Source organism: Nelumbo nucifera, chromosome 4, assembly GCF_055504915.1.
Source record: "Nelumbo nucifera cultivar China Antique chromosome 4, China Antique-T2T, whole genome shotgun sequence".
Classification (NCBI taxonomy): Eukaryota; Viridiplantae; Streptophyta; class Magnoliopsida; order Proteales; family Nelumbonaceae; genus Nelumbo; species Nelumbo nucifera.
This window is the reverse complement of record NC_142652.1, coordinates 22,311,321-22,332,465: the sequence shown is the minus strand read 5'-3', so window position 1 is coordinate 22,332,465 and position 21,145 is coordinate 22,311,321. Positions and strand designations below refer to the sequence as shown.

The following is a 21,145-nucleotide window of genomic DNA, read 5'->3' as shown; positions in this document are numbered from 1 at the left end:
AAAAATTTAAGTCACACATGTTCATCACGTGATATAGATAATGAGTGATGAATAAGTAACAATGGCATACTAAATTATTAATTTTCAAGAATTCATATACTGCAAGTCACATACTATGAGACTAGTCCCAAAGTATGAGATATTAATTTATCCCCTTTCTTTCAAATCTTTCTTGGGTAATTGGGTGTACGGATGCAAATTAATCAGATTGGATTCAAATTAGGGTATATCCAAATATGATGAATTGTATGTTCAATCCAATTAGGGTAATTGGGTACTTTTATTAAAGCACTTCTATAAAACTACTTTTATAAAAGTTTATGGAAGTACTTTTCAAAAAGTTTTTTTATAAAAGCACTTTTCAACAAAAGTACTTTTGTAAAAACACTTTTATGAAAATATTTTTATCAAAGTACTTTTACAAAAGTGTTTTTATATAATTTTTGATATTTCATTTGGTTTAGATTGGATCCAATCCAATCCATTTACATTTTAATGGATTGAATTGAATTTGGTTTGTATTGGACTTAGACTAGAATGGGTCCAGTCAATTTATAAATGAACTCATATTGGACTAGATCAGGTTGGACCAAATCCATAGAATTGACACCTCTAATTATACAAACCGGGCTGAGCTACCTATCACGAATGAATATGCCAATGTTCATTGTAGATAGGTCCAAACTGACGTGTTCACTCGTGATAGGTAGCCCAGGCGGGTGCATACAATCTTGTCTGCTGCTAATCCGGGCTCAGCTAAAAGTGCGATTGTGTCTGTTTTGGGTCGGTTCATCTCCATCCAAACCCAAACCTTACTGAGTTTCAATCGCCCTTCTTTCCAAAAAAGAAGGATAAATTATTTAGATACCCCTGGGTTCCTGATAAATAGTTGAAGTTAACCCTTTCGTTTTCATGACTTAAGGTACTAGTTAATTTAATATAACAAATATTGCCCTTCTGTTAGTGATCCCTAAGAATACATTTGCATGAAGCTTCATTGCTTGTTTTAATAGTTTAAAAACCCAATTTTATCCTTTTGTCTTAGATAATCTCCGGAACAATAATAACCACCTCGACTGAACCAATTAACCACCATTGTCAATAACATTAACACCATAGCTATCTACTAAATAATTTTAGGGGTGTCAATTGGACTGGATTTGGTCTAATTCGATTCAGTCTAATATAATTTCATTATAGATGGACCAGATTCAATCCAATTGGATGAATACTTTTGACCATTTTGGACTAATCCAATTAAATGTCTGGACCATCCAATCTATTCAATTGGTTTTAATTTAAATTGGTTCTAATCCAAATCTGACCCATTTGGTATATGCATTCTTATCTTCTATCAATGGACCAGATAGTGGTTCAATTTGACTCAACCCAAAATAAATCTATTACGAATGGACTAGGTCCATTCCAATCCAATAAATACTTTGGACCATTAAGTTTAGACTATTAGTCTAATTCAATGTCTTATTGGTCCATTCAATCCATCTAAATTGATTTTGAATTGGACCTAAAACTAGTCCATTGGACATCTAATCCTACCTGTTATTCGTCCACCATATATGCCTTTTGATGCTCGAGAGAAAAAAGATAGAACAAAACATGCAATACAGAGGAAGCTGAGAAATAAATGGAGCTCCAAATAGGCAATTGAGCTATAGACTCAGTTTGGAAGGAGTATAGATGCAAATATGTACAGTGCAAATACATACAAAATATAAGGCTTTGCACTCTACATATTTACATTTGTACTCCTTCCGAACTGAGCCATAGGTCCTGATAAGATCTGCAAAGTCTGATTGGATTTGGGTTAGAGATTGGGTTCTGGTCTAGCATTTTCCCATTCCAGCATAGCTATCAACTTATCATCACTTTCCTGAACGTAAAACACAAAAGAGAACAAAAGATGATAACCCATCAAATAGGTCATATTGTTCCTTTGGTGTTGGCGACGAGTTTCCCATTATTTGGACTTAGGCCTTGTTCATGTCATGGTAAATGACTTACTTTGATAAATGTATTTGGGCAAGTGTTTCCTAAGAAATACTTACCGGAATAAGGGCAATTAATAATATTCTTTTATTCTCCCTTTAAAAGGTGTACAATGATCAATTTATCCAAAAGAATAATATTATTGAAGGGACAATGTTATCCCATCACATATTAGCGATTTTTGGTGTGCATGGATAAATAATTTAGGGAAAATTCATGATCAGTACCCTGAACTTTAGGGGTTGTGTCAAGTCAGTCCCTGAACTTTAAAACGTGTCTAACTGTCTATGCAATACCTCGAACTTTTAGAATGTGTCTAATAAGTCCCTATTATTAATAATCCATTAGTTCTTTGTATAACATGATGACATGTGCCACTTAAAACTTTTAAAATATCAAAACTACCCTTGAAAGAAGACATTGTTCATTGTCTTCTACCTTGAGATTAAAGAGTTGTGCCATTGCTACGACAGTGTTGGGAATTGACCAAGTGTCGGCAATGGCTGAAACCACCATTGCTACAGTTTTGTATATTCTTTATTTTTTTTTTTAATTTTTGCTACAACCTTCCTATCCCAGCTAGGATGCAAGGGGAAATGATGTTGGTCTTAGCATTTGCAAGGAAAAGGTTTTGTTGATTGTTAATGTTGCATCACAATGGTATAACTTAGTTTCTTCTTTCCTTATTTCAGAATTTACTTGTGTTTGGATTTGACTTCATTAATCATGGATTAATTGTTGGTAATTGGTAGTCTATCATTCAACAAGCCAGAAAACAAGATTGCTTGGAATCAAGGTGGAATGACAACATAGTTTACTGGAATCAAGATTTAAATGGGGGGAGTTTTGTTTAAATTGATTTATGTGGAAGTGGCAGATCAAGAAAATTATACGACACCGATGGGTAGTTTTTGACTTTTACAAAATTAGCTAATGGATTGTTAACGACAAGGACCTATTAGACATATTCTGAAAATTTGGGATATTGCATAGGCACGTTTTAAAGTTCGGGGACTAACATGACACAACCCCTAAAGTTCAAGGTATTGATTAGGAATTTTCTCAGTAATTTACCCATGGTAAAAGAGCCTCTCAAGAATTGTCTTTTCCAAGGGACCCACTAATACTAGAAAATAAAACGTAGATTGATTTCTTTTCCGTAAGACCTATTGATGATGCGCGATCTAACAGCTCCCTACTAGAGGACAGCTCGGATGCTAAGCTGGCAAGTTCCCTGCTGGAAGGTAGCTCGGATGCCAAGCCAACTAGTTCACTGGAACGACCTGCAAAGAGACATCCGAACTGTCCTCTAGCAGGGAGCTGCTAGATTGCGCATCATCACCTACCAATATACCCACTCTTATTTCCTAAAAAACAAACGAGGCCTTAAAAGAACCTATCTACTCAATCCTATACTGGGCAACAACTGTGCAGGAATACGTATGGCTAATTTTGTGGTGGACTTTGGAAATTTTGAAAAAAAAATAATTGAAGGAAAAAGAATATTTTCATCCATTTTAATGGCACAATTATAAAAAACATATTTAAGTAGGTTTTGAAAGCCAATGGGTGCTTTAAATAATTTCCCCTAAAAAAAGTAGGAAATGATTCCTTGCATAGTGGAAGTTGAACCATGCCGCTCCATTTTATCAAAAAAATTTTGATGATTTTCAAACCCTTTAAAACGAACAAAGTTTTTCTTTTTCATTTTTTTTTTGTTTTTACCTATGCAATACATTGATTTTGATGTTGCGCTCTTGTCCATGGTTTTCACCCATATAAATAATTTTGTTTTCCAGAAAAGAAAATAACTACTACATTATTATATCATCAAAATCAAAATCAAAATCATGTATTATTAGCAATTAAATCCATGAATAGGATTGGATTAAATAAAAATTTGGTTAGGTTTTGATTGATAAATTTGGATTTTGACACCTATGGTCGTAATCAAGTCGAATTTGGATTGAAATCATCTACATTTGAATCCAATTCAATTATTGAAATTCCAAAACCAATCAGACTATGATGGGGATTTGGATTTAATCTCATTCCACTCTAATATGTTAAAACAAAGAAAATTTAAAATTTTAATTATTTGTATGTAAATATTGAATATTATATACAATATCTATGCATATGCATTATCATATTACATAAGTAAACTTAGAATTTAATAAGCCTATTGTGAATTCATGGGCTCATTATGCCTTTAATAGGCATATTGTCAATTCTAAATTACATGTACTGGTTTGAGGCAGAGTTGAGCTTATACCAATATGATTGACTCACCTGGCTAGGACTACCAAACCTTAGTAATAGATTAACGTTAAATGGAAATGATAGACAAACATAAAGCTAAATTTGATCTTGTATCTTATATCTATATATATTAATGGGGATACGTAGATGACATTCAGCGTTGAGCTTATACCAATATGATTGACTCACCTGGCTAGGACTACCAAACCTTAGTAATAGATTAACCTTAAATGGAAATGATAGACAAACATAAAGCTAAATTTGATCTTGTATCTTATATCTATATATTAATACAGAATGGGGATACGTGGATGCATTCAGCGTTGAGAGAATGGTATCCCCACGTGCAGATAATAAAGTGAGTGTGTGAGGATAATCTGTTATTTTGCACGTGACTCCCCTTCCAACGTGTGAGGAGATTCAGCTTCTCAAAGACAGTTCGTATGTTCTACATTAGGATGCAGAAATTTGCACCCTTTCTTTCTTTTCTTTGTCTCTCCCGCTCTCCCTCTCTTTCCCCTTCTCATTTTCTTTGTTTCTTGGTCTTGCAGAGGGTTAGGGTTTTGTTGGTACCCAATTTTTGCTTGGTCCCTTCACCCTACCTTTTTGGTACTAAAAAAACTTGAAACACAACCAAATCAACTTGAGACTTCCAAAACCCAAGAAAACCCTCATTTGACACAACCCACAAGACAAAACGAGAACCTTGATCAAATGTCATCCCCAAACTTGAAAAACTACAACTTATTTACACATCAACTTTCATGACTAAACTGCAAAGATTCACCGTTCATCATACTAGCCCCCTTTTTAACAGCCCCGATCCATGCGATATTCAAACTGGAACTCTAAAATCGAATTCAACATATCCATCACCCCAAGATCACTAATTAATACACATTTTTCTTTGGATTTATACTTCTTACACATGCCTAATAGACAATGCCTATTCTTTCAACTTGACTTGGAATGGAGTGAAGATGAAGAGATCAATGAAGAAATTAGAGGGCTCGGGGAGAAGCCTCAGCAACAGGTTATTATTTTATTATTATTCATGAATAGTAATGACAACTATGATCATTTGTAAGAATATGCATCTTGTTCTATTTAAATAAATGGTACTATACTACTATCTATTTATGCTAGTCTAGTTTAAGAAATCAATTGCTTAGCTTGATAGTAGTCTAATTTTCATCTCTTGCTGTGGCTACCAAAAAAGTGCATTGAGATTTGAGAGAGGTAAGTTTTAAAATATACTCAATTCAGATATCAGAATTGAGTACCATGTTCAGATTTTTTTTTTTAATTCTAAAGCTCAGAGCTTAGAGTTATACCAAACACTCACCCCTTTAGCAATAAAGGTAATGCTGGCAATTCAGAGATTAGAATTCAAAACTAGAGATCAGAAATTAGAGTTATCAAACACCTCTAGAAAGGCATTTACAGGTGGAACTTTTTGAACAAAATAATGTAGTAACTAAGGCTGAGTTTGGAAGAAGTACAAATGCAAATATGTAGAGTGTAAAACCTAATATTTTATATTATTTTGTATGCATTTATATTGTACATATTTGCATTTGTACTGCTTCCAAACTGAGCCTAAATCATTAATTCTTTATCTAATCTGAATTGTTTATAGAGAATCTAATTTAGAGGGTGTACTTAACTACTTATATGAGCTCATTGGTTTTATTGATCTAAAACTTGTGGATCGTAAAGAAACGAAGAAATATGTAAAAGGTTGATACTTATTGCGGATCGGCATACAACAACATTACATTTGTCCTTACATATATTCATACATCTATATTGTTCATGCATGCCCCGAGTAAAGCATATCAATATTTCCTTGTCTCACCCACCACCCTCCACCAAATTCCAATTTCATCCCATAGCCCACCATTAAGGCCTGTAGCTTCCAAAATAAACAAGTACACAACAACCTTAGAATATCTAGAGAAAGCAGTAAACAGAAACTCCAATATCCAAATTATCAAACTGAAACTCCAACAACCTTAGAATAAAAGAAACCCATATTAAGGATTCGTTAGCTCATTCCATAGAAAACACTGGAGAATCATCATCAATCTACAAATAACACAAGTTTGCACATCCATGGAAATCATAGAAGAGAGCAGTGAATATAAACTAAAGAAATAGAAATATTCATCCATATTTAAGGGAAAACAACCATTCCTTCTTACCTTGAGAGAGACAACTGGAGATTCTCTAATTAAGGAAATACGAAAGCTAGAGAGAATCAAATGGTGTCGGAATGCCGGTTTACATCAATGCTTTTGGACTCAGCAAGTAAAGAAATAAAAAATTAGCGGATTATAAAATTTTGCACAATAACAGAAAAAATTAAGATGCTGGAATGCTGGTTGATTGGTTTCAATTTTTTCTGAAATATATCATGCCCTTCCGACATTATATATGTTTTAGCAATTAAGTTCACTGCTTTACCAATAATTACTATTTTCAGCTACAGAAAAAAAAAAGGTTCAGGGGTGAAGCAAGACTTATGATTGTTTGTTGGAAACCTAATTCATATAAATGACTTGGATTGTGTTTTATCGTGATGAGTTATCATTCAGACAAAGGAATTAGTGAAGAGAGAGATAGATCAAAGTCATTTTGATTTTTCGGAATTAGCATTTACACTATTCCAGTACAAAGAGAAGTTTGAAGAAGAGGAGGAGGAAGTAGAAGAAAAACGTGTATTACCTGCGTCGATGCTTCTCAATGGTCACTAGAGGCAGAGTTGCTTTTGTCGATTGAAATGGAGAATGAAGGATGTTTTGATCGACTACTTTTTGTATTTTTGTCAAAATGTATCGGGAAGCCGAAAGCCCAAATAGACCGTAAGCTTCAATTGGAGTTTCTCAAATCTAGAAAAACCAAAAAATCGGTTAATCGAACCGATCGATTTGGTTTTGGTTCGGTGTTTTAAAAAATCGAAGGTACTGATTCAGTTTTGGTTAATCAATATAGAAAACCGATGGCTAATCGAATCGACCGGTATACATATATTTCTATATATTTATGTATATTATATTATATATATTTATAATATATTATTTATTATTTAAAATATAATATTATATATATTTATAATTTTTTATTATATATTTATATAATATATATTTTAAAAATAAAAAAAATCAAAAAACCAATAGTGAATCGACCCGGTCAACCGGTTGGTTTTGATTATCGGTTTTCCAAAAACCAATAGTACCGGTTTGGTTACAAAAAATGGCTCATGAGCCAAATAGAATTTTGTCTTTTTTAGAGTCTTTTATGAGATATTGTCTTTTGGTCTAACGGGCTTTCATGAGCCAAACGGAAAAAGACCATTTTTGGTCTATCAGACTTCTAAAAGCTCATAAGCTCTTTTAAAAATACTTGCCAAACAAGGCCTAGGTATATGGATAGGCGTATATTATCACTTTCAGATCATATTGTATTAGATCCATATTCAATCCAATTATATAGATGATTTAAGGGCTTGTTTGGTTCGTAGGTATAGGGGTATGGAATTGGAATTGGAATGGGCCATTTGGATTACAACGTTTGATTGGGTGGAGTTGGAATCCCATTCCCATTCCTGGTGGAATAATATTCCCCCATATGAGGGAATGGTCATTCCATCCTCCTCCATTGGGAATGATATCTCATTCCAATTGATTCCAAATCACATTCTTGTTCCTGTTTGGACCAAATAGACTATGGGAATAGACTATTTTGATTCCGAATGTGAACCAAACGGACCCCAAGGACGGAGCCAAGTATACTAGTGGGGGGTCCTTAGCCCATTGTTAAAATTATCATTTATATAGCTGGTAAGTGGAATTTTGGTAAAAAATGTAGTAAGTTGGGTCCTCCCTCCCCTCCCAAAAAAAAAAAAAAAAAACGTGAACTGAAATGCCAAGGATCACTCTATAATGCTCCTCCAACTTAAAAAAAAAAAAAAAACTTTTATTTATTTTTTCTTTAAAAAATCTGTAATAAATGGCACAATATGGAAACAAACCACATTAAGAGAAGCTTCAAATAAAAGATTAAAAGCCGAATAAACAGGAAGAAGAACTCTTCACTGAATAATTAAGAGAAAATCAATATAAAAAACTATTATTTAGCTTTTCCTTATCTACTCTTTATATAGATTTACATCCTTATGGATCTTACAAGAAAGTTTCATAATCTATGAAAACACTCCATAATAGAATCGTACTAAAACTCCTCAAAAAGAAAGTCCTAATTGAACAAAAATTTGGAAATCATGATCTAATGCTAACTTGGTAATTTTGAATTAAGATAGATGCTGACTTGGTAAATTTTGAACTAAGATCGAAATTTCATGCTGGCGCTAGCTTGGTAATTTCGAACTAAGAAATTCCGTGTTGGCGCTAAGCCGCTAACTTGGTAATTGATTACTCGGTTGGGTCAGTAACACCATCCCAACTTCTTATGTGTCTTGGAGTAGTACCAACTTGCATAGAACTTATTGGCCTTCTCTTATACTGCATCATCCTTCCCCTATATATACTAAGATGGGCCTTCGAAAACCAACTTTGTAAATGTTTACTCATTTGGTCCAAATCCTGTATTACATCAAATTGACCCAAACCTTCCTGTCTCTTTTCTCTTGAAACTGTATCTCTTCTACTCTTCTACTCCCTATTTCATTTTTCTAGTTTAACTTGGCCCCTCCAAAAGAAAATCCATGGCTCTGCCACTACCTAAATTCTAATTGCCATATACATAGTTGGATGTAGGGGTGTATAATCGATCGGTTCGGCTCGATTCGATTAAAACCGAAAACCTAACCAACTATTCGGTTTGACCATCTCTCCGAATCAAACCGAACCAGACTACAATTTAAAACCGAATCGGTCCTAACTGAATTCGGTTTGGTTCGGTTCAATTTTAATGATTAATAAACAACTATCTATTAATCTTTAGTCTAGGTTTTAATGAACAATTAATGCAACTACAATAATTTAATGAACAGTTGAATGACTAATTATTAAAGCAACTACACTCAATTTTTACAAACAATTAATGAATAATTAATAATTAGTATAGACTTTAATACTCTAGTTGCTTAGAGTCTCTAAGCTATTTAATTAACTATTATATATTAATTAAAAGCTAGAATAGGCCCAACCTCCCAAAGCACAATGGGGAATTGAGAATTGATCATTACCCATTGAAAAAGATAATAATTATTAATTAAGTATAAAGTATTGAATAGAATATTATATATTTAATTAAATACAATCACCAATTCAGTTTTCGGTTTGTTTCAATTGAAAAGATCAACCAAACTGAATTGAAACCAAAAACCAAATTTTTAAAGAAAAAAAACCAAACCAAACCGATATCCAAATTAACCGAACCGAACTAACTTATTCAGTTTGGTTTGGTTCGATTTTTGGTTTATCAACCAAATTTGAACACCCCTACCCTACAGAATATTAGTATTGACTAAAAAAGAGGGAACAAGACAAAGATAATGTAATATATAGATTTTTATTGGGGTTAATTTTGCTAAGAAGATTAATCCATTACTTTGTGTTTCTTAAACTTGCACAAGCTGTTGAATATTGGTTGGAAAGCAGGGGGAAGGATGTTCAAAGCAACGGGTGGAGATGAGTGAATATGCAGCTTGAGTGGGGTGAAAAGCATCCCAGAAGAAGTGCTGGTCTGGATTAGGACACGACGATAAGCTCGGTATGCATGGCCAAGTTCCATCAATCCCCGCAATGCAACATGGGTTCGTTCCATCTGTTAGCCCTGAAGAAAATTAATGCATTAATTATGGATTCATTAACTCAACTTATTTTCTTAGATTGTATGTTGAAGTAGGGTTAAAAATATTTGATCTAAAATCTTAGAAGAAGAAGAAGTAGTAGTAGTGGTGGAATATGTCTGAATTTTACCATATTTCGAAGGATTTGTGATTGCATCGTATGCAAGCTTGTTGATTTGTGCCAATACAAAGGTGGCGCCTTGGAGAGAAGTTGTCAATCCCTTTAGCATTTCAGAAAGCTCGCTATTGAAGTATGATACCAACTGGTTGAATTCTTCAACGCAGGGTCCCCTGGGCTTTAGTTTTCTTGTAAATATTGGCATGCACCCGATCGGCCCAATTTCGAACATCACAATCCTTCTGGCCCCCGATTCGTATAGCCTCTGTGCCATATTTATCCATTCATAGGCCAAGATATTAAAAGCAAACAAAAGATTATGATTATTTTTGTTATGAGGATGATGATGATGATGAATAGGGCTGTTCATGGGTCGGGTTGGGTCGGTTTATTGGCATTTTTTCAACCGGCCCGACTTTGTCGGTTTATCTAGAAATGAAATCGAAACCGGCTTAGTACTAAGTAAAACCGATTTGGTCGGTTTGAATCGGTTTGGGTTGGTTTGGATCGGTTTTGTGAATGATTCATTCGATGTGAACGGTAAAGGATTAAAGTCTAAGAAAGCAAAGGTTGGATGCCTGAAAATTAAAAATGATTTGATGGATTAAAACTGATACTTTATATATAAAAAATTTTATATATAATATGTATATTTCTGAAATAAAGCTGAAATATATATAATATCTAAGTCAGTTCAGGTCGGTTCGTTTCAGTTTTCATGTGTGAAAACCAAAATCGAACCAAACCAAACCATCGGTTTATGTTTTTTTGTAACCCGAAACTGATTGGTGATGAAGAAAAACCGGCCAACTCGGGTTGGATTGGACCGGATTGGTCGGTTTGGGTCTTGTTATGAACAGCCCTAATGATGACAACGTTCTTTGAAGGGAAGTCTTAAGACTCTTCTTCATTGACCAATAAAAGACATTTGGACATGGGTCCATTATTAGTCCAACCATTGGTTTAGCTAATTTAGTCCATAACCCTGATGATACTAAAATTAACATCAAGGGGGCACTCTTTTTTTTTTTTGGGATTTTGAGAGAGGGGAAAGTTGGTCAATAGAATTTTGGTTCTTACAGACTAAGAAATTCATGTTCTTTTTTTCAGATTTATCTGGGGATCATAAAAAATTTATTTTCCTGGATATCACTTATCCAATAGATAAATAACTCTTTTACATGAGAAAAAGTTATGAACACTTAGGTGGAACAAAATACCCCTTTTAATGATCCATTTTTATGATTAAAATGATCATTATCTTATTTATCTAAAAAATAAAAGAATATAGATAACTGCATTTACTTGATACTTAAGGAAGTGTATTTTACCTGAGTAAGAATAATTTACGAAAAAGTGAATGGGGCTAAGTGAAAACGTTTACTATACTTCATCCTACATATATATACAAATATCAGTGAGGTTTTAAAATAATAGTACATAAAGGGACTAGTTGTGGTATCTCTGTGGGACTTTACAATATAACAAATTATTAAAACTCATTTTCTATTAAATTTCTTAATCATTAGTTAATTATTTCAATAAATATATCAGAGCCGGTCAAGTAGATCAAACCCTTTTGGGTTTAAAAAACCTGTCCGGTTATGGTGTGTTTTTTTTTTTTTTCTGATTTTTAGAATTTTGAAAACAAGGTTTCTCAAACCCATTAAAGGGACTAGTTGTGGTATCTCTGTGGGACTTTCTACCTTTTGTCATATGGTGCTAAGGACACCAATTGCTAGGTCCGATTCAGTTATTTTCTGCTTAGCTAAGGTAAAATTTTCAAGCTAAAATCTTGAACATTATTCTCATTCCTTGTTTATAATGAAAACATATTAATGCAGATTTTAAGGACTACCAATTTGTAAATGGGAATCAGATATTTTTTTTTGTCAGCTACCAAAGAAAGAGAAATGCTACTGAACAAGGACTTTGTACAATTATTGTTTTTTCCTCAATCCGTTCAAGCAGAAAAAGGTGAGGTTCATAGAAAGATGTGACAAATTTGTTTGTTTAATAGTCATGGTTTAGCTTTTTATGGGTTTCACCATGTGTATGGCGCGTAGAAAATAAGAGTCGCATAGTCATTGTTTACTTAATTACTAACTCATCGTTCATCCCCTAAAATATATATACCCTTCTCAAGGCCCACAAATACGGAGAAAAAGATTAGAAGATAGAAATCTTAGATGCTGTGAACTATTTGTAGCTCAGAAGGAGTCCTGATTAATTTCTCCCACTCCCCCTCCTCTTACGGGGCTCATTCAAAGGAAAACTTTTGGTTTAATGATCTCTTCTATGCGTAAATTTTGGTTTAATATAGTGGGAGTAAATCCCTTATTCAAAGTCAAAACTTTGAAGAATTAATAACTTAATATTAATTGTCAAGTTACCAATACAGGGGTGAGATATATTGTTCATGTGAACTGTTGAATTGAACATGTAGCAAACTCAGTGTGGGTCCCTTCATCTTATGGATGGTTTGGATTGGCCACCATACCCACTGCAGGCAGTCCTTGTACATGGTAGAAATAGGTGGGGTCATGCAGGAAATTAAATCTCTTTTTTAGCTGATTATTTATATATATATATATATATATTCCGCATTAATTACTTTCTTTTTTGTACTATATATATATATATTTGTATTTGATTATTTATATATTTTTATACTATGTATATTAAAATATGCCCAAGAACTTAAAAACTGAGAATTGCATGTCTACCTTGGCCAATTATTTACCATGGAAAATTGGAAATAGGACTGGAGGGCTTATATAGAAGTTAGAGCTACTGACTGTTAATTAATTACTGGAAGCAGATGAAAGAAATGTTCATTTTAATTAGCTATGGCCATGCCAGTAGCCTAGGTTACTAATTAATCTTAAGTAATTAACCATGGATATGGGTGACGTGGACTTGGTCTCTATAGGCAAATTGCAGCCGTTGAATTTACTAGAGGTGAATAATATATAATTAAGTACTAGCTAGAGAGTGGATGAAAGTTTACCTTAAAACACCCAGAAAGTCTGTCGGTGAGGTGCTGAGCAAATGCCTGAGGGGAGTAGATTCTACTAATATTACAAAGATCATGCTCAAGGTAGTTGATGATGTAGTCATTGCTTCCAATGGAGACCAGAAATATGGACTTGGCCAGGTAGTCTGAAAGTTCATTTAAACTGTTGAATTGTCTCTTCATATCTCTCCTGATAGTCTTTTGAAACAAATCGATCTGGTTATCCAAATTCAGGCATTTGCCCTGCACAGTGCACACACCCCCGGCCATTCGTTAATGACTTAATTCATTAATTACTCCGAACCATCGCCGGAAAAACATGCTAAGAAAGAGCTAACAGCTGTGTAGAACCGGAGACGGAGATAAACATGATTCCTTACAAATTGGGCTCCAGTCTCTGGGAGAATGCCGCATGATCCAGATGCGTAATTCCAGCCGGTTAATATATTATGTTTCAACAAGGATAAGTATGGAGGAGCATATGGTAGCCCAAGTAGTTCAGCTGGGGAAGAAGAATTAAGCGGCGTTGATGGAATTAAAGTAATTATAGTAAAAGAAAAAGAAAGCACTCTGGTTTTCAATATTTGAGGTGGAATTTCCAGCTTACCTACGAAATCTGCAACTGTTTTGCCATCGGTGAATCTCCCCGTGACACCGCCGGGGAAGTCTTTCCCATACGGCAGGAAATCCGCTTTGGCTATCGTGGGTAGTAGATTGTTATTGCCACTGTCCACCAGAGAGTCTCCAAACACGTACAACGCCGGTGCGAGAGGTGTTTCGGCTCTGGCTATCGGAAAAAGAAGAAAGAAAATACTGAAACCAGCTGGGACGACGAGAGAACAAATCCTCATCCTTGCTCCAGCAGATAAATTACTTGACAGGAGTGGGAGCTCCTTCCTGGTCGTCGAGCAAATAAATATGTACAGGTTTAGATTTCCTAGAGTTTAAAAGTGAAGAGCACTGAGTCGTCTCTGCCTGCAGTGTCGCAGACGCAGATCATCTAACAACACTTACGTACGATTATCAGCCATATTCAGATTTGTTTTCTAGTTAAACAAAAAATTGAGAAAGAATTTCTTTTCCTGTTAAACTTTAATTATATTCATTAGAAAAATCATGAACAAACTTAACAAAAGTATATGAGCACAAAGTCAGAGAGAAAGGATTCAACGTATTTCGATTTTGACTCGAGAAAAGTGAAAAATTACAGTAATGAAGTCCTCACTAAATGCTGCGCAGAGTAGTCTCTACTCAGAGTTACTACACCTTGATGCTCGTGCCAGACTGATCCGCTTCTCGAAAGTAATGGGAGCTTGGAACCATTGAGTTCGGCTTCGGCGTAGCCCGGGTCTTCCGGTCTAAACTAGAAGAATGGCACCATGATAGTTTCAAATTCTGCATAGCTAGTTCCGACTAAAAGTCTGAAACAACAGCCTACAGCCATCTCTACTACCCAACCCAACATTACAAAAAAATCCGAGCCCGAGAACCATCATGGTTAAGTGGATAAGTCCACTTGATAACTCAAATACTCAATCAATCAAGATAAATTTTGATTGATGCTTCTAAAAGAGGAAATGGGCAATGCACGGTAGCTCTGGTTGACGAGGTTATAGTATAGATACTATCGTTTCCCGAAAAAAAGTAGGTATCTTTAGGGAGCGAATTAGCTGGAGACAAAAACGTACACCCCCGGCTGAATTACATATCAACACGCCAGTGTTCAATATAGCTGCGTCCCAGATGGGGCTCAGAGTGAGCACTGATGTGTTCAACCCACGTACATAGTTCAGCCGGGTGTGTATGAATTTGTCTCCAGATCATTGAGACTGGTATCTTTGCGTGCGGTATTTATACATCATTTTTTAAGGTATATTTAATAGGGTTTGACTATGATATGGAAAAATACGGTATCAGAAAAATTTAGGGATTTTTGGACTGCAATCCCTCTCAGAAATCTTTTTTGCGGTCCTCTCCTAGTCTATTAGTAGCCCCCCAATAAACTATATCCTACCCTTGAATTTAGTATCAATGATCAATCTACGGGCAGGATTCGGTCCACCCTAGGAAATCCTAGCTCCACCTAGGGGTGGACTGAATCATAAAAACCCCAAAAGTTTATAACCAATGAAGGGCATAATAAAAATTGTTACTGATTATGGAATTTCATCAAAATTTACAAGGGTTTTGATGGTCAAAGTCTTTTTGGAAGTCTTTTTGGCATCATAAATTTTTCATATATATACTAGTAGGGACTTGTGCAATATATTGATTTTGTTAAGCGAAAGCTAAACAATAGAAATACATAAGAGTATATAATTGTTTTTATTTTAATATTTTTATAATTAATTGGATCAAACTCGATATGAGTTAGTCGGTTTTTTAGTATTTCCGATCGAATTTCGTTTAACAACTTTCCAATCTGACCAAGTTAGGTCAGTTTTGGTTTGGTCATTTGTAAACCGATCAAAATTGAATTGACCCGACCATAGATATATATTATTTTATATTTTAAATATAATTTTTAATATAGGAAAGTGGGAAAATTTCCATATTTCTTAATCTAAAATATTTTATATCATAAATTTAATTTTTAATAATTCCATTGTAATTTATTAGGTTTAAATCTTTTGAACAAACAAACTAAACAAAAAATAGACCCAAACTGATACAACACGAGTTGGTGGGTTTTCACTAATGGTCAATCGGTTTTTGGGTGACAAACTCACAACCCAACCAAGTCGATTTGGTTGGTGAAATAGTCTTGCAACCGAACTGAACCAATCTTTGAACACCTAATTTCAGCTAAATTAATAGTCTAATATCTTATAAATGGCAATAGTTTAATATTGAATAATTATTGAAAATTTTTACAAAAAATACATAATTATTGAAAATAAATTTATAATGAAAATACAATAAAAATTGAAAATATATTAAATTAGTCAATAAATAGTATAATATTAAATAATCATTTAATCTCTAATAAATATTAATCAATAAATTATTAAATTATAATAAATACATAATTACTAAAAATAAATTTATAATAGTTGTTTAATCTCTAATAATTATTGATAATTTTTTGTTAAATAGCAAAACAAAAATAGATTTATAAATAATTATTGAAAAAATATTCATCAAAAATACAATAAATAATTCCTAAAAGTACAATTAATATTAATTTTAGTATATATATATATATATAAACATATAATGAATATACACTATTATTGTGAAATTATTACTAATAAATATTAATTTTTTGAAAGTTATTTTCTATAATTATTAATTGATATAAGTGGAATTAGTTATTTACAATATTATTTATTTATTTAAATAATATTGTTATTTAGATTTTTAAAATATTAATTAATTATTGAATTTATTATTCCATAAAATTTTATTTAGTAGTATTATTACATAATTCTTTATTAATTTTGTAAAATTTTAAATTATTATTAATATGAATATTATGTAATCTTTTATAATTATTTTTCTAATTTTAAGAAAGTTTTTAAATTTATTACATAATTTTGTTATTTTAACTATTTAAAATTTAGTCATGCTAAATATTTCATTATTTAAATATTTAAATAATATGTAAAATATTTAAAATTTTTCATTATTTGAATTTTATTTATTTAATGTTATTAAGTAGTATTAGATATTTTGTTATATAATTATTTAACTATTTTTAATTTTATGTTATTTAAGATATTTAGATATTTAAATAATGTTTTATTTTTGAATGTTAAATATTTATTATTTGAACAACATTTAAATTGAATAATTCATAAAATTATAATTTATATTGTTACTACATAATTTCACGATGAATTTTGTAAAAATATAGAACTATTAATAATATGAATATTATTAAATCTATTATAATATATTTTTGTGTTTTTAATAAATATGTTAATGTTAGTATATAATTTCATTATAATATTTAAATAATTTTGAAAATTTTTAATTGAAACTTTCTTTAGATAGATGTAGAAAAAAAATGGAGGAGAGGATAAATAGGAATTAGAGATAGTTTTCCCTGTACTAAAATAGAAACAACTTAAGAGATAAATAGGGGTTAGAGATAATTTAGGAGATAAATAGGAATTAGAGATTTAATGGATAATTATGTGGAATTAAAAAAAGAAAATAAGAAAAGGGGTTTAGAGAAAGGAGAGGCATGGTGACATGGACCGTCTTGCTATATATATATATATACCTTAAGAAAACTATTTGAAGATACCCTGTGGTTTCAAAAATTACTTATATATGCATTCTAATCAAGCCCACATAACATAAACATGCCCTTTGATAATGAACCTTTAAGGGTTGTTAATAGAAACAACTTAAGAGATAAATAGGGGTTAGAGATAATTTAGGAGATAAATAGGAATTAGAGATTTAATGGATAATTATGTGGAATTAAAAAAAGAAAATAAGAAAAGGGGTTTAGAGAAAGGAGAGGCATGGTGACATGGACCGTCTTGCTATATATATATATATACCTTAAGAAAACTATTTGAAGATACCCTGTGGTTTCAAAAATTACTTATATATGCATTCTAATCAAGCCCACATAACATAAACATGCCCTTTGATAATGAACCTTTAAGGGTTGTTAATAGCAAAGATTTCCTAATCCCTATTTTACCCATTGAGAACCATTAATAATGTTGTTCCGGAAACAACCAACACTTCTCCCACCCAATGGTGAAAGCCAGGAATTTTCTCTTGGAGGGGCCAAGTTAAACAAGAAAATAAGATGAGTATAAGAGGTAGGGTGTGTAGGGAAATGGGGTGAGAAGGTTTGGGTGATTTCTTTTAAGAAAAAATGAACAAAAAATTTTAATTTTGGGAATTGGAGGAGCATTAGAGAGTGATTTTAAGGACCCACTTTATTACATTTTTTACCTTCCCTCTACTTAGTAACTATATAAATATTAGTTTAACAAAAAGTTTGGGGGGCCAAGGAACCCCCACCACTATATACTTGGCTCCCTCGTAGGGGGCGCCCCACAACGTCCAGCAGCACATCCCCGCTCGGCTGTGTATTAAAAACATTTCCCAATGATAAGTGCCAGAAATGATGAGCTGTGGGACGTTGTGGGGCGCCCCCTTGTGGGGATTGATTTCAGTTCACCCATCATGGTCATTCTTACTAGTGAATCTATTTTTTATTTATTTTAAAACCTACCTAAAACTTTATTATTCAGGGTGGGGTTTGGAGACAAGGTTGGGATGGACAAATAACATCCCTGCCCCATCCCCAATCCATAAGAGTTTCAGGTTACTCCGAAACCCACCCTGAACCCGATCAATGGGTGAAATTGCCATTTTTGAGAAAAACCTCTCATTTCATGATAAGCATTTGCCTAACGTGTACGGATCTTCTGAATCGTGGAAATTGATGATCCTAATGCAGGGAAGACGGCCAGTTTGGGCATTACAGTAGGACCACACTGATTATTAAGAATCCTGTATCCTTAGACACCAACTTTTGCCTTACCAAATGATCACAAACGAAGGATATAAGCTTCCTTTTTTAAACCAGCGAAAACCAAAAATGAATGTAATATGGATCGGTGATGCAGTGAGATTGGGAGGAGTAAATTAAAGAGCCTTTGACAATCGAAAATGCCATTTCAATAAAAAGTGGGGATAAGTAGATAATGGTAGGAGCCCCCAACTCAAATTAGTCCCCACTTATTTATTCCCACGCACAGGTTAGGCTTGCAACAGCTGTTGAACGTTTGGAAGACATATGGTTGAACCATTGAAGCATTGTCTGATGATTACGGTGTTCACGGTCTGGCTTGGGTGGACGGGATCGAAGAAGTAGTGTGTTTGCGGGAGGAGGCACGCCGGTGACAAGGGAGGGCAGAGCAGAATTCCGTTGAGTGCCCCTGCACAACATGGCTCACTTACTTCTCTAATCCCGTATACTGCCGGCTTGTCATGTATATTGAGTGCTAATGAGTTCACTCTCATGTTAACGAACATCGACCCCGGCAGATTGGCACTCAACTCTTTTACCAATGCACCGACCTTCTGGTTGAAAATGTTGGCCCACTCATTTATGTCTTCAGTACACGAACCCGATGAACCTATAGGTTTCACGGTTTTGATCACCGCCGGGATGCATCCGAGGGGGCCGACCTCGCTTATTATAAACTTCCTAGCCCCCAATTCGTATAGCCTCTGCAAAGAGAAAAGAAAAACCCAAATCGGTAAGTAATTACAAATTAATGTGATCAGTTATGATCAATATGTGACGAGTCAAGATCGAGTGAGCTAGATTATTTTAATTCTTGGCTTGCCTGCAAATGTTCTGAGAGTGTAACTTTGAGTTTCTCAGAAAAGGCTTCGGGAGTAACTTTTGGTACTGAGATACCATTGCGTGTATATTGAGAAGAAAAATTGAGTATAAAGTCATTGCTGCCTGCACTGATCATGAAAATAGACTTGGACAAGTATTGGGAAAGCTGTTGCACGTTACTGAATTGCTTTGGCAAGTAATTCTTCACAGTATCCTGGAAAAGCTCCATCTGTTTATCCAACTCCAAGTTATCCCCCTGCAATTAATTAATGCACAAGAAATGTCTAGCTTTGAGATTCACTTAACAACTTTTCCACCCTCCAAATGGAAATGAAATTCCAGCTTATTATATTAGTACTAGTACAAATTAACTAATCGATCGCGAGTGTAGTTAGAGTTGTTACCATAATCTTTCCCGTACCGGCAAGGATGCCAGATGACCCAGATGCATAATTCATACCAGTTTTGGTTGCCATCTTTTGATCTTCCGAAAGACTCAGATATGCAGGGGGGAATGGTAGCCCAAGGTATTCAGCTGAAAGGAATTAAAAACATGTACAAGACAATCAAAGTGATTAAACATTAGTGTCCTATAAATTAACCAACGAGTTTTGGCTTTATTTGGGGTGGATCTGAGCCACCCCTAACATTGAATAATGCTTCTCAACTAATTGGAGTATTACTTATAAAGCTTTTCTCCATCAGTCCACAGTCATAATCTTATGTGCAACTTAATTAAATAATTAATAAGAATAAGAATAATAATCTCACCTAAGATATCTGCAGAGGTTTTGCCATTGGTGAATCGGCCAGTGGGTCCATTAGGGAAATTAATACCATAGGGTAGAAAATTGGCTTTGGCAGAAGTAGGCAGATAATTGTTGTTGCCAGCATCCAGAAGGGAGTCTCCGAAAGCGTACAAAGCAGGTGCGAGCGGTTTCTGGGATTTAGCTGTAGGGAAAATGTGAAGGAGAAGGCAGAAGAAGAAGACGGGAACATAACTGTTTGTCTTCATCCTTTTGCCTCTCTCCTTATTATTTTAGGGGACTAATCTGAGAGGGGGTCCTACAAACAAGAAAAGGGCTTTGGGGGGGTTTAAATAAGGTCCTTTGTTGGACCCACGATTCAATCACTACGCCCGATAATAGTTCTTAGTTAGTTTGATAGTTTTAGTTTGTTAGATAATGAATGGCCATTAAATAATTCCAGATCGCAGAAATGGCATTCCGTTGGCTGCACATCGGCAATTAATTACACCATTTCCATGCATCACACCAATTTAGGCCGAGAAGTATAAATGCAAATATGTAAGTGAAAAACCTTATATTTTGTATGTATTTATGTTGTACATATTTGCATTTGTACTGCTTTTAAACTGAGCCTTCATAAAAATGTTTTGAATTCCTGCCATGTGGTCAGGATCCAGACTCATGCAGAGTCTGGATCACCTGTCAAAAAATATTCAATACATGCAGTGTTGGTACGTGATCCCAACTCTTGCATGCAATATTAATGAAATGCGATCACATCCAACTAACTGAGCATTGAGGGATTCTGGTCAATGTTAGTCTGCAATTCGTGATCAGATTTTTGATGCACCAA

At 33.9% G+C, this 21,145-nt stretch overlaps 2 protein-coding genes across 3 annotated transcripts; both read right to left on the bottom strand.

The window, feature by feature from the left end:
* Positions 1-9,783: 9,783 nt before the first annotated feature.
* On the bottom strand, positions 9,784-14,617 carry LOC104597856 (GDSL esterase/lipase 7-like). 2 transcript variants are annotated; one of them, XM_088902776.1, is made up of 6 exons: positions 14,485-14,617; positions 13,826-14,115; positions 13,599-13,720; positions 13,213-13,461; positions 10,215-10,467; positions 9,784-10,068 (listed from the first exon to the last, which is right to left on the bottom strand). In XM_088902776.1, the coding sequence occupies exons 2-6, from the start codon at positions 14,067-14,069 to the stop codon at positions 9,854-9,856; spliced, it is 1,083 nt and encodes a 360-aa protein (XP_088758902.1). In that variant the 5' UTR covers positions 14,070-14,115; positions 14,485-14,617; the 3' UTR covers positions 9,784-9,853. The 2 variants fall into 2 exon arrangements, with proteins under 2 accessions (XP_088758902.1, XP_019053431.1); XM_019197886.2 differs by lacking the exon at positions 14,485-14,617 and having other exon boundaries at positions 13,826-14,180.
* A 4,105-nt stretch (positions 14,618-18,722) lies between these two features.
* LOC104597857 (GDSL esterase/lipase 7-like) lies at positions 18,723-20,618 on the bottom strand. The gene is made up of 4 exons (XM_010259602.3): positions 20,315-20,618; positions 19,948-20,078; positions 19,545-19,799; positions 18,723-19,425 (listed from the first exon to the last, which is right to left on the bottom strand). Exons 1-4 carry the CDS (start codon positions 20,556-20,558, stop codon positions 18,952-18,954), a joined length of 1,104 nt encoding a protein of 367 aa, XP_010257904.1. The 5' UTR covers positions 20,559-20,618; the 3' UTR covers positions 18,723-18,951.
* Positions 20,619-21,145: the final 527 nt, after the last annotated feature.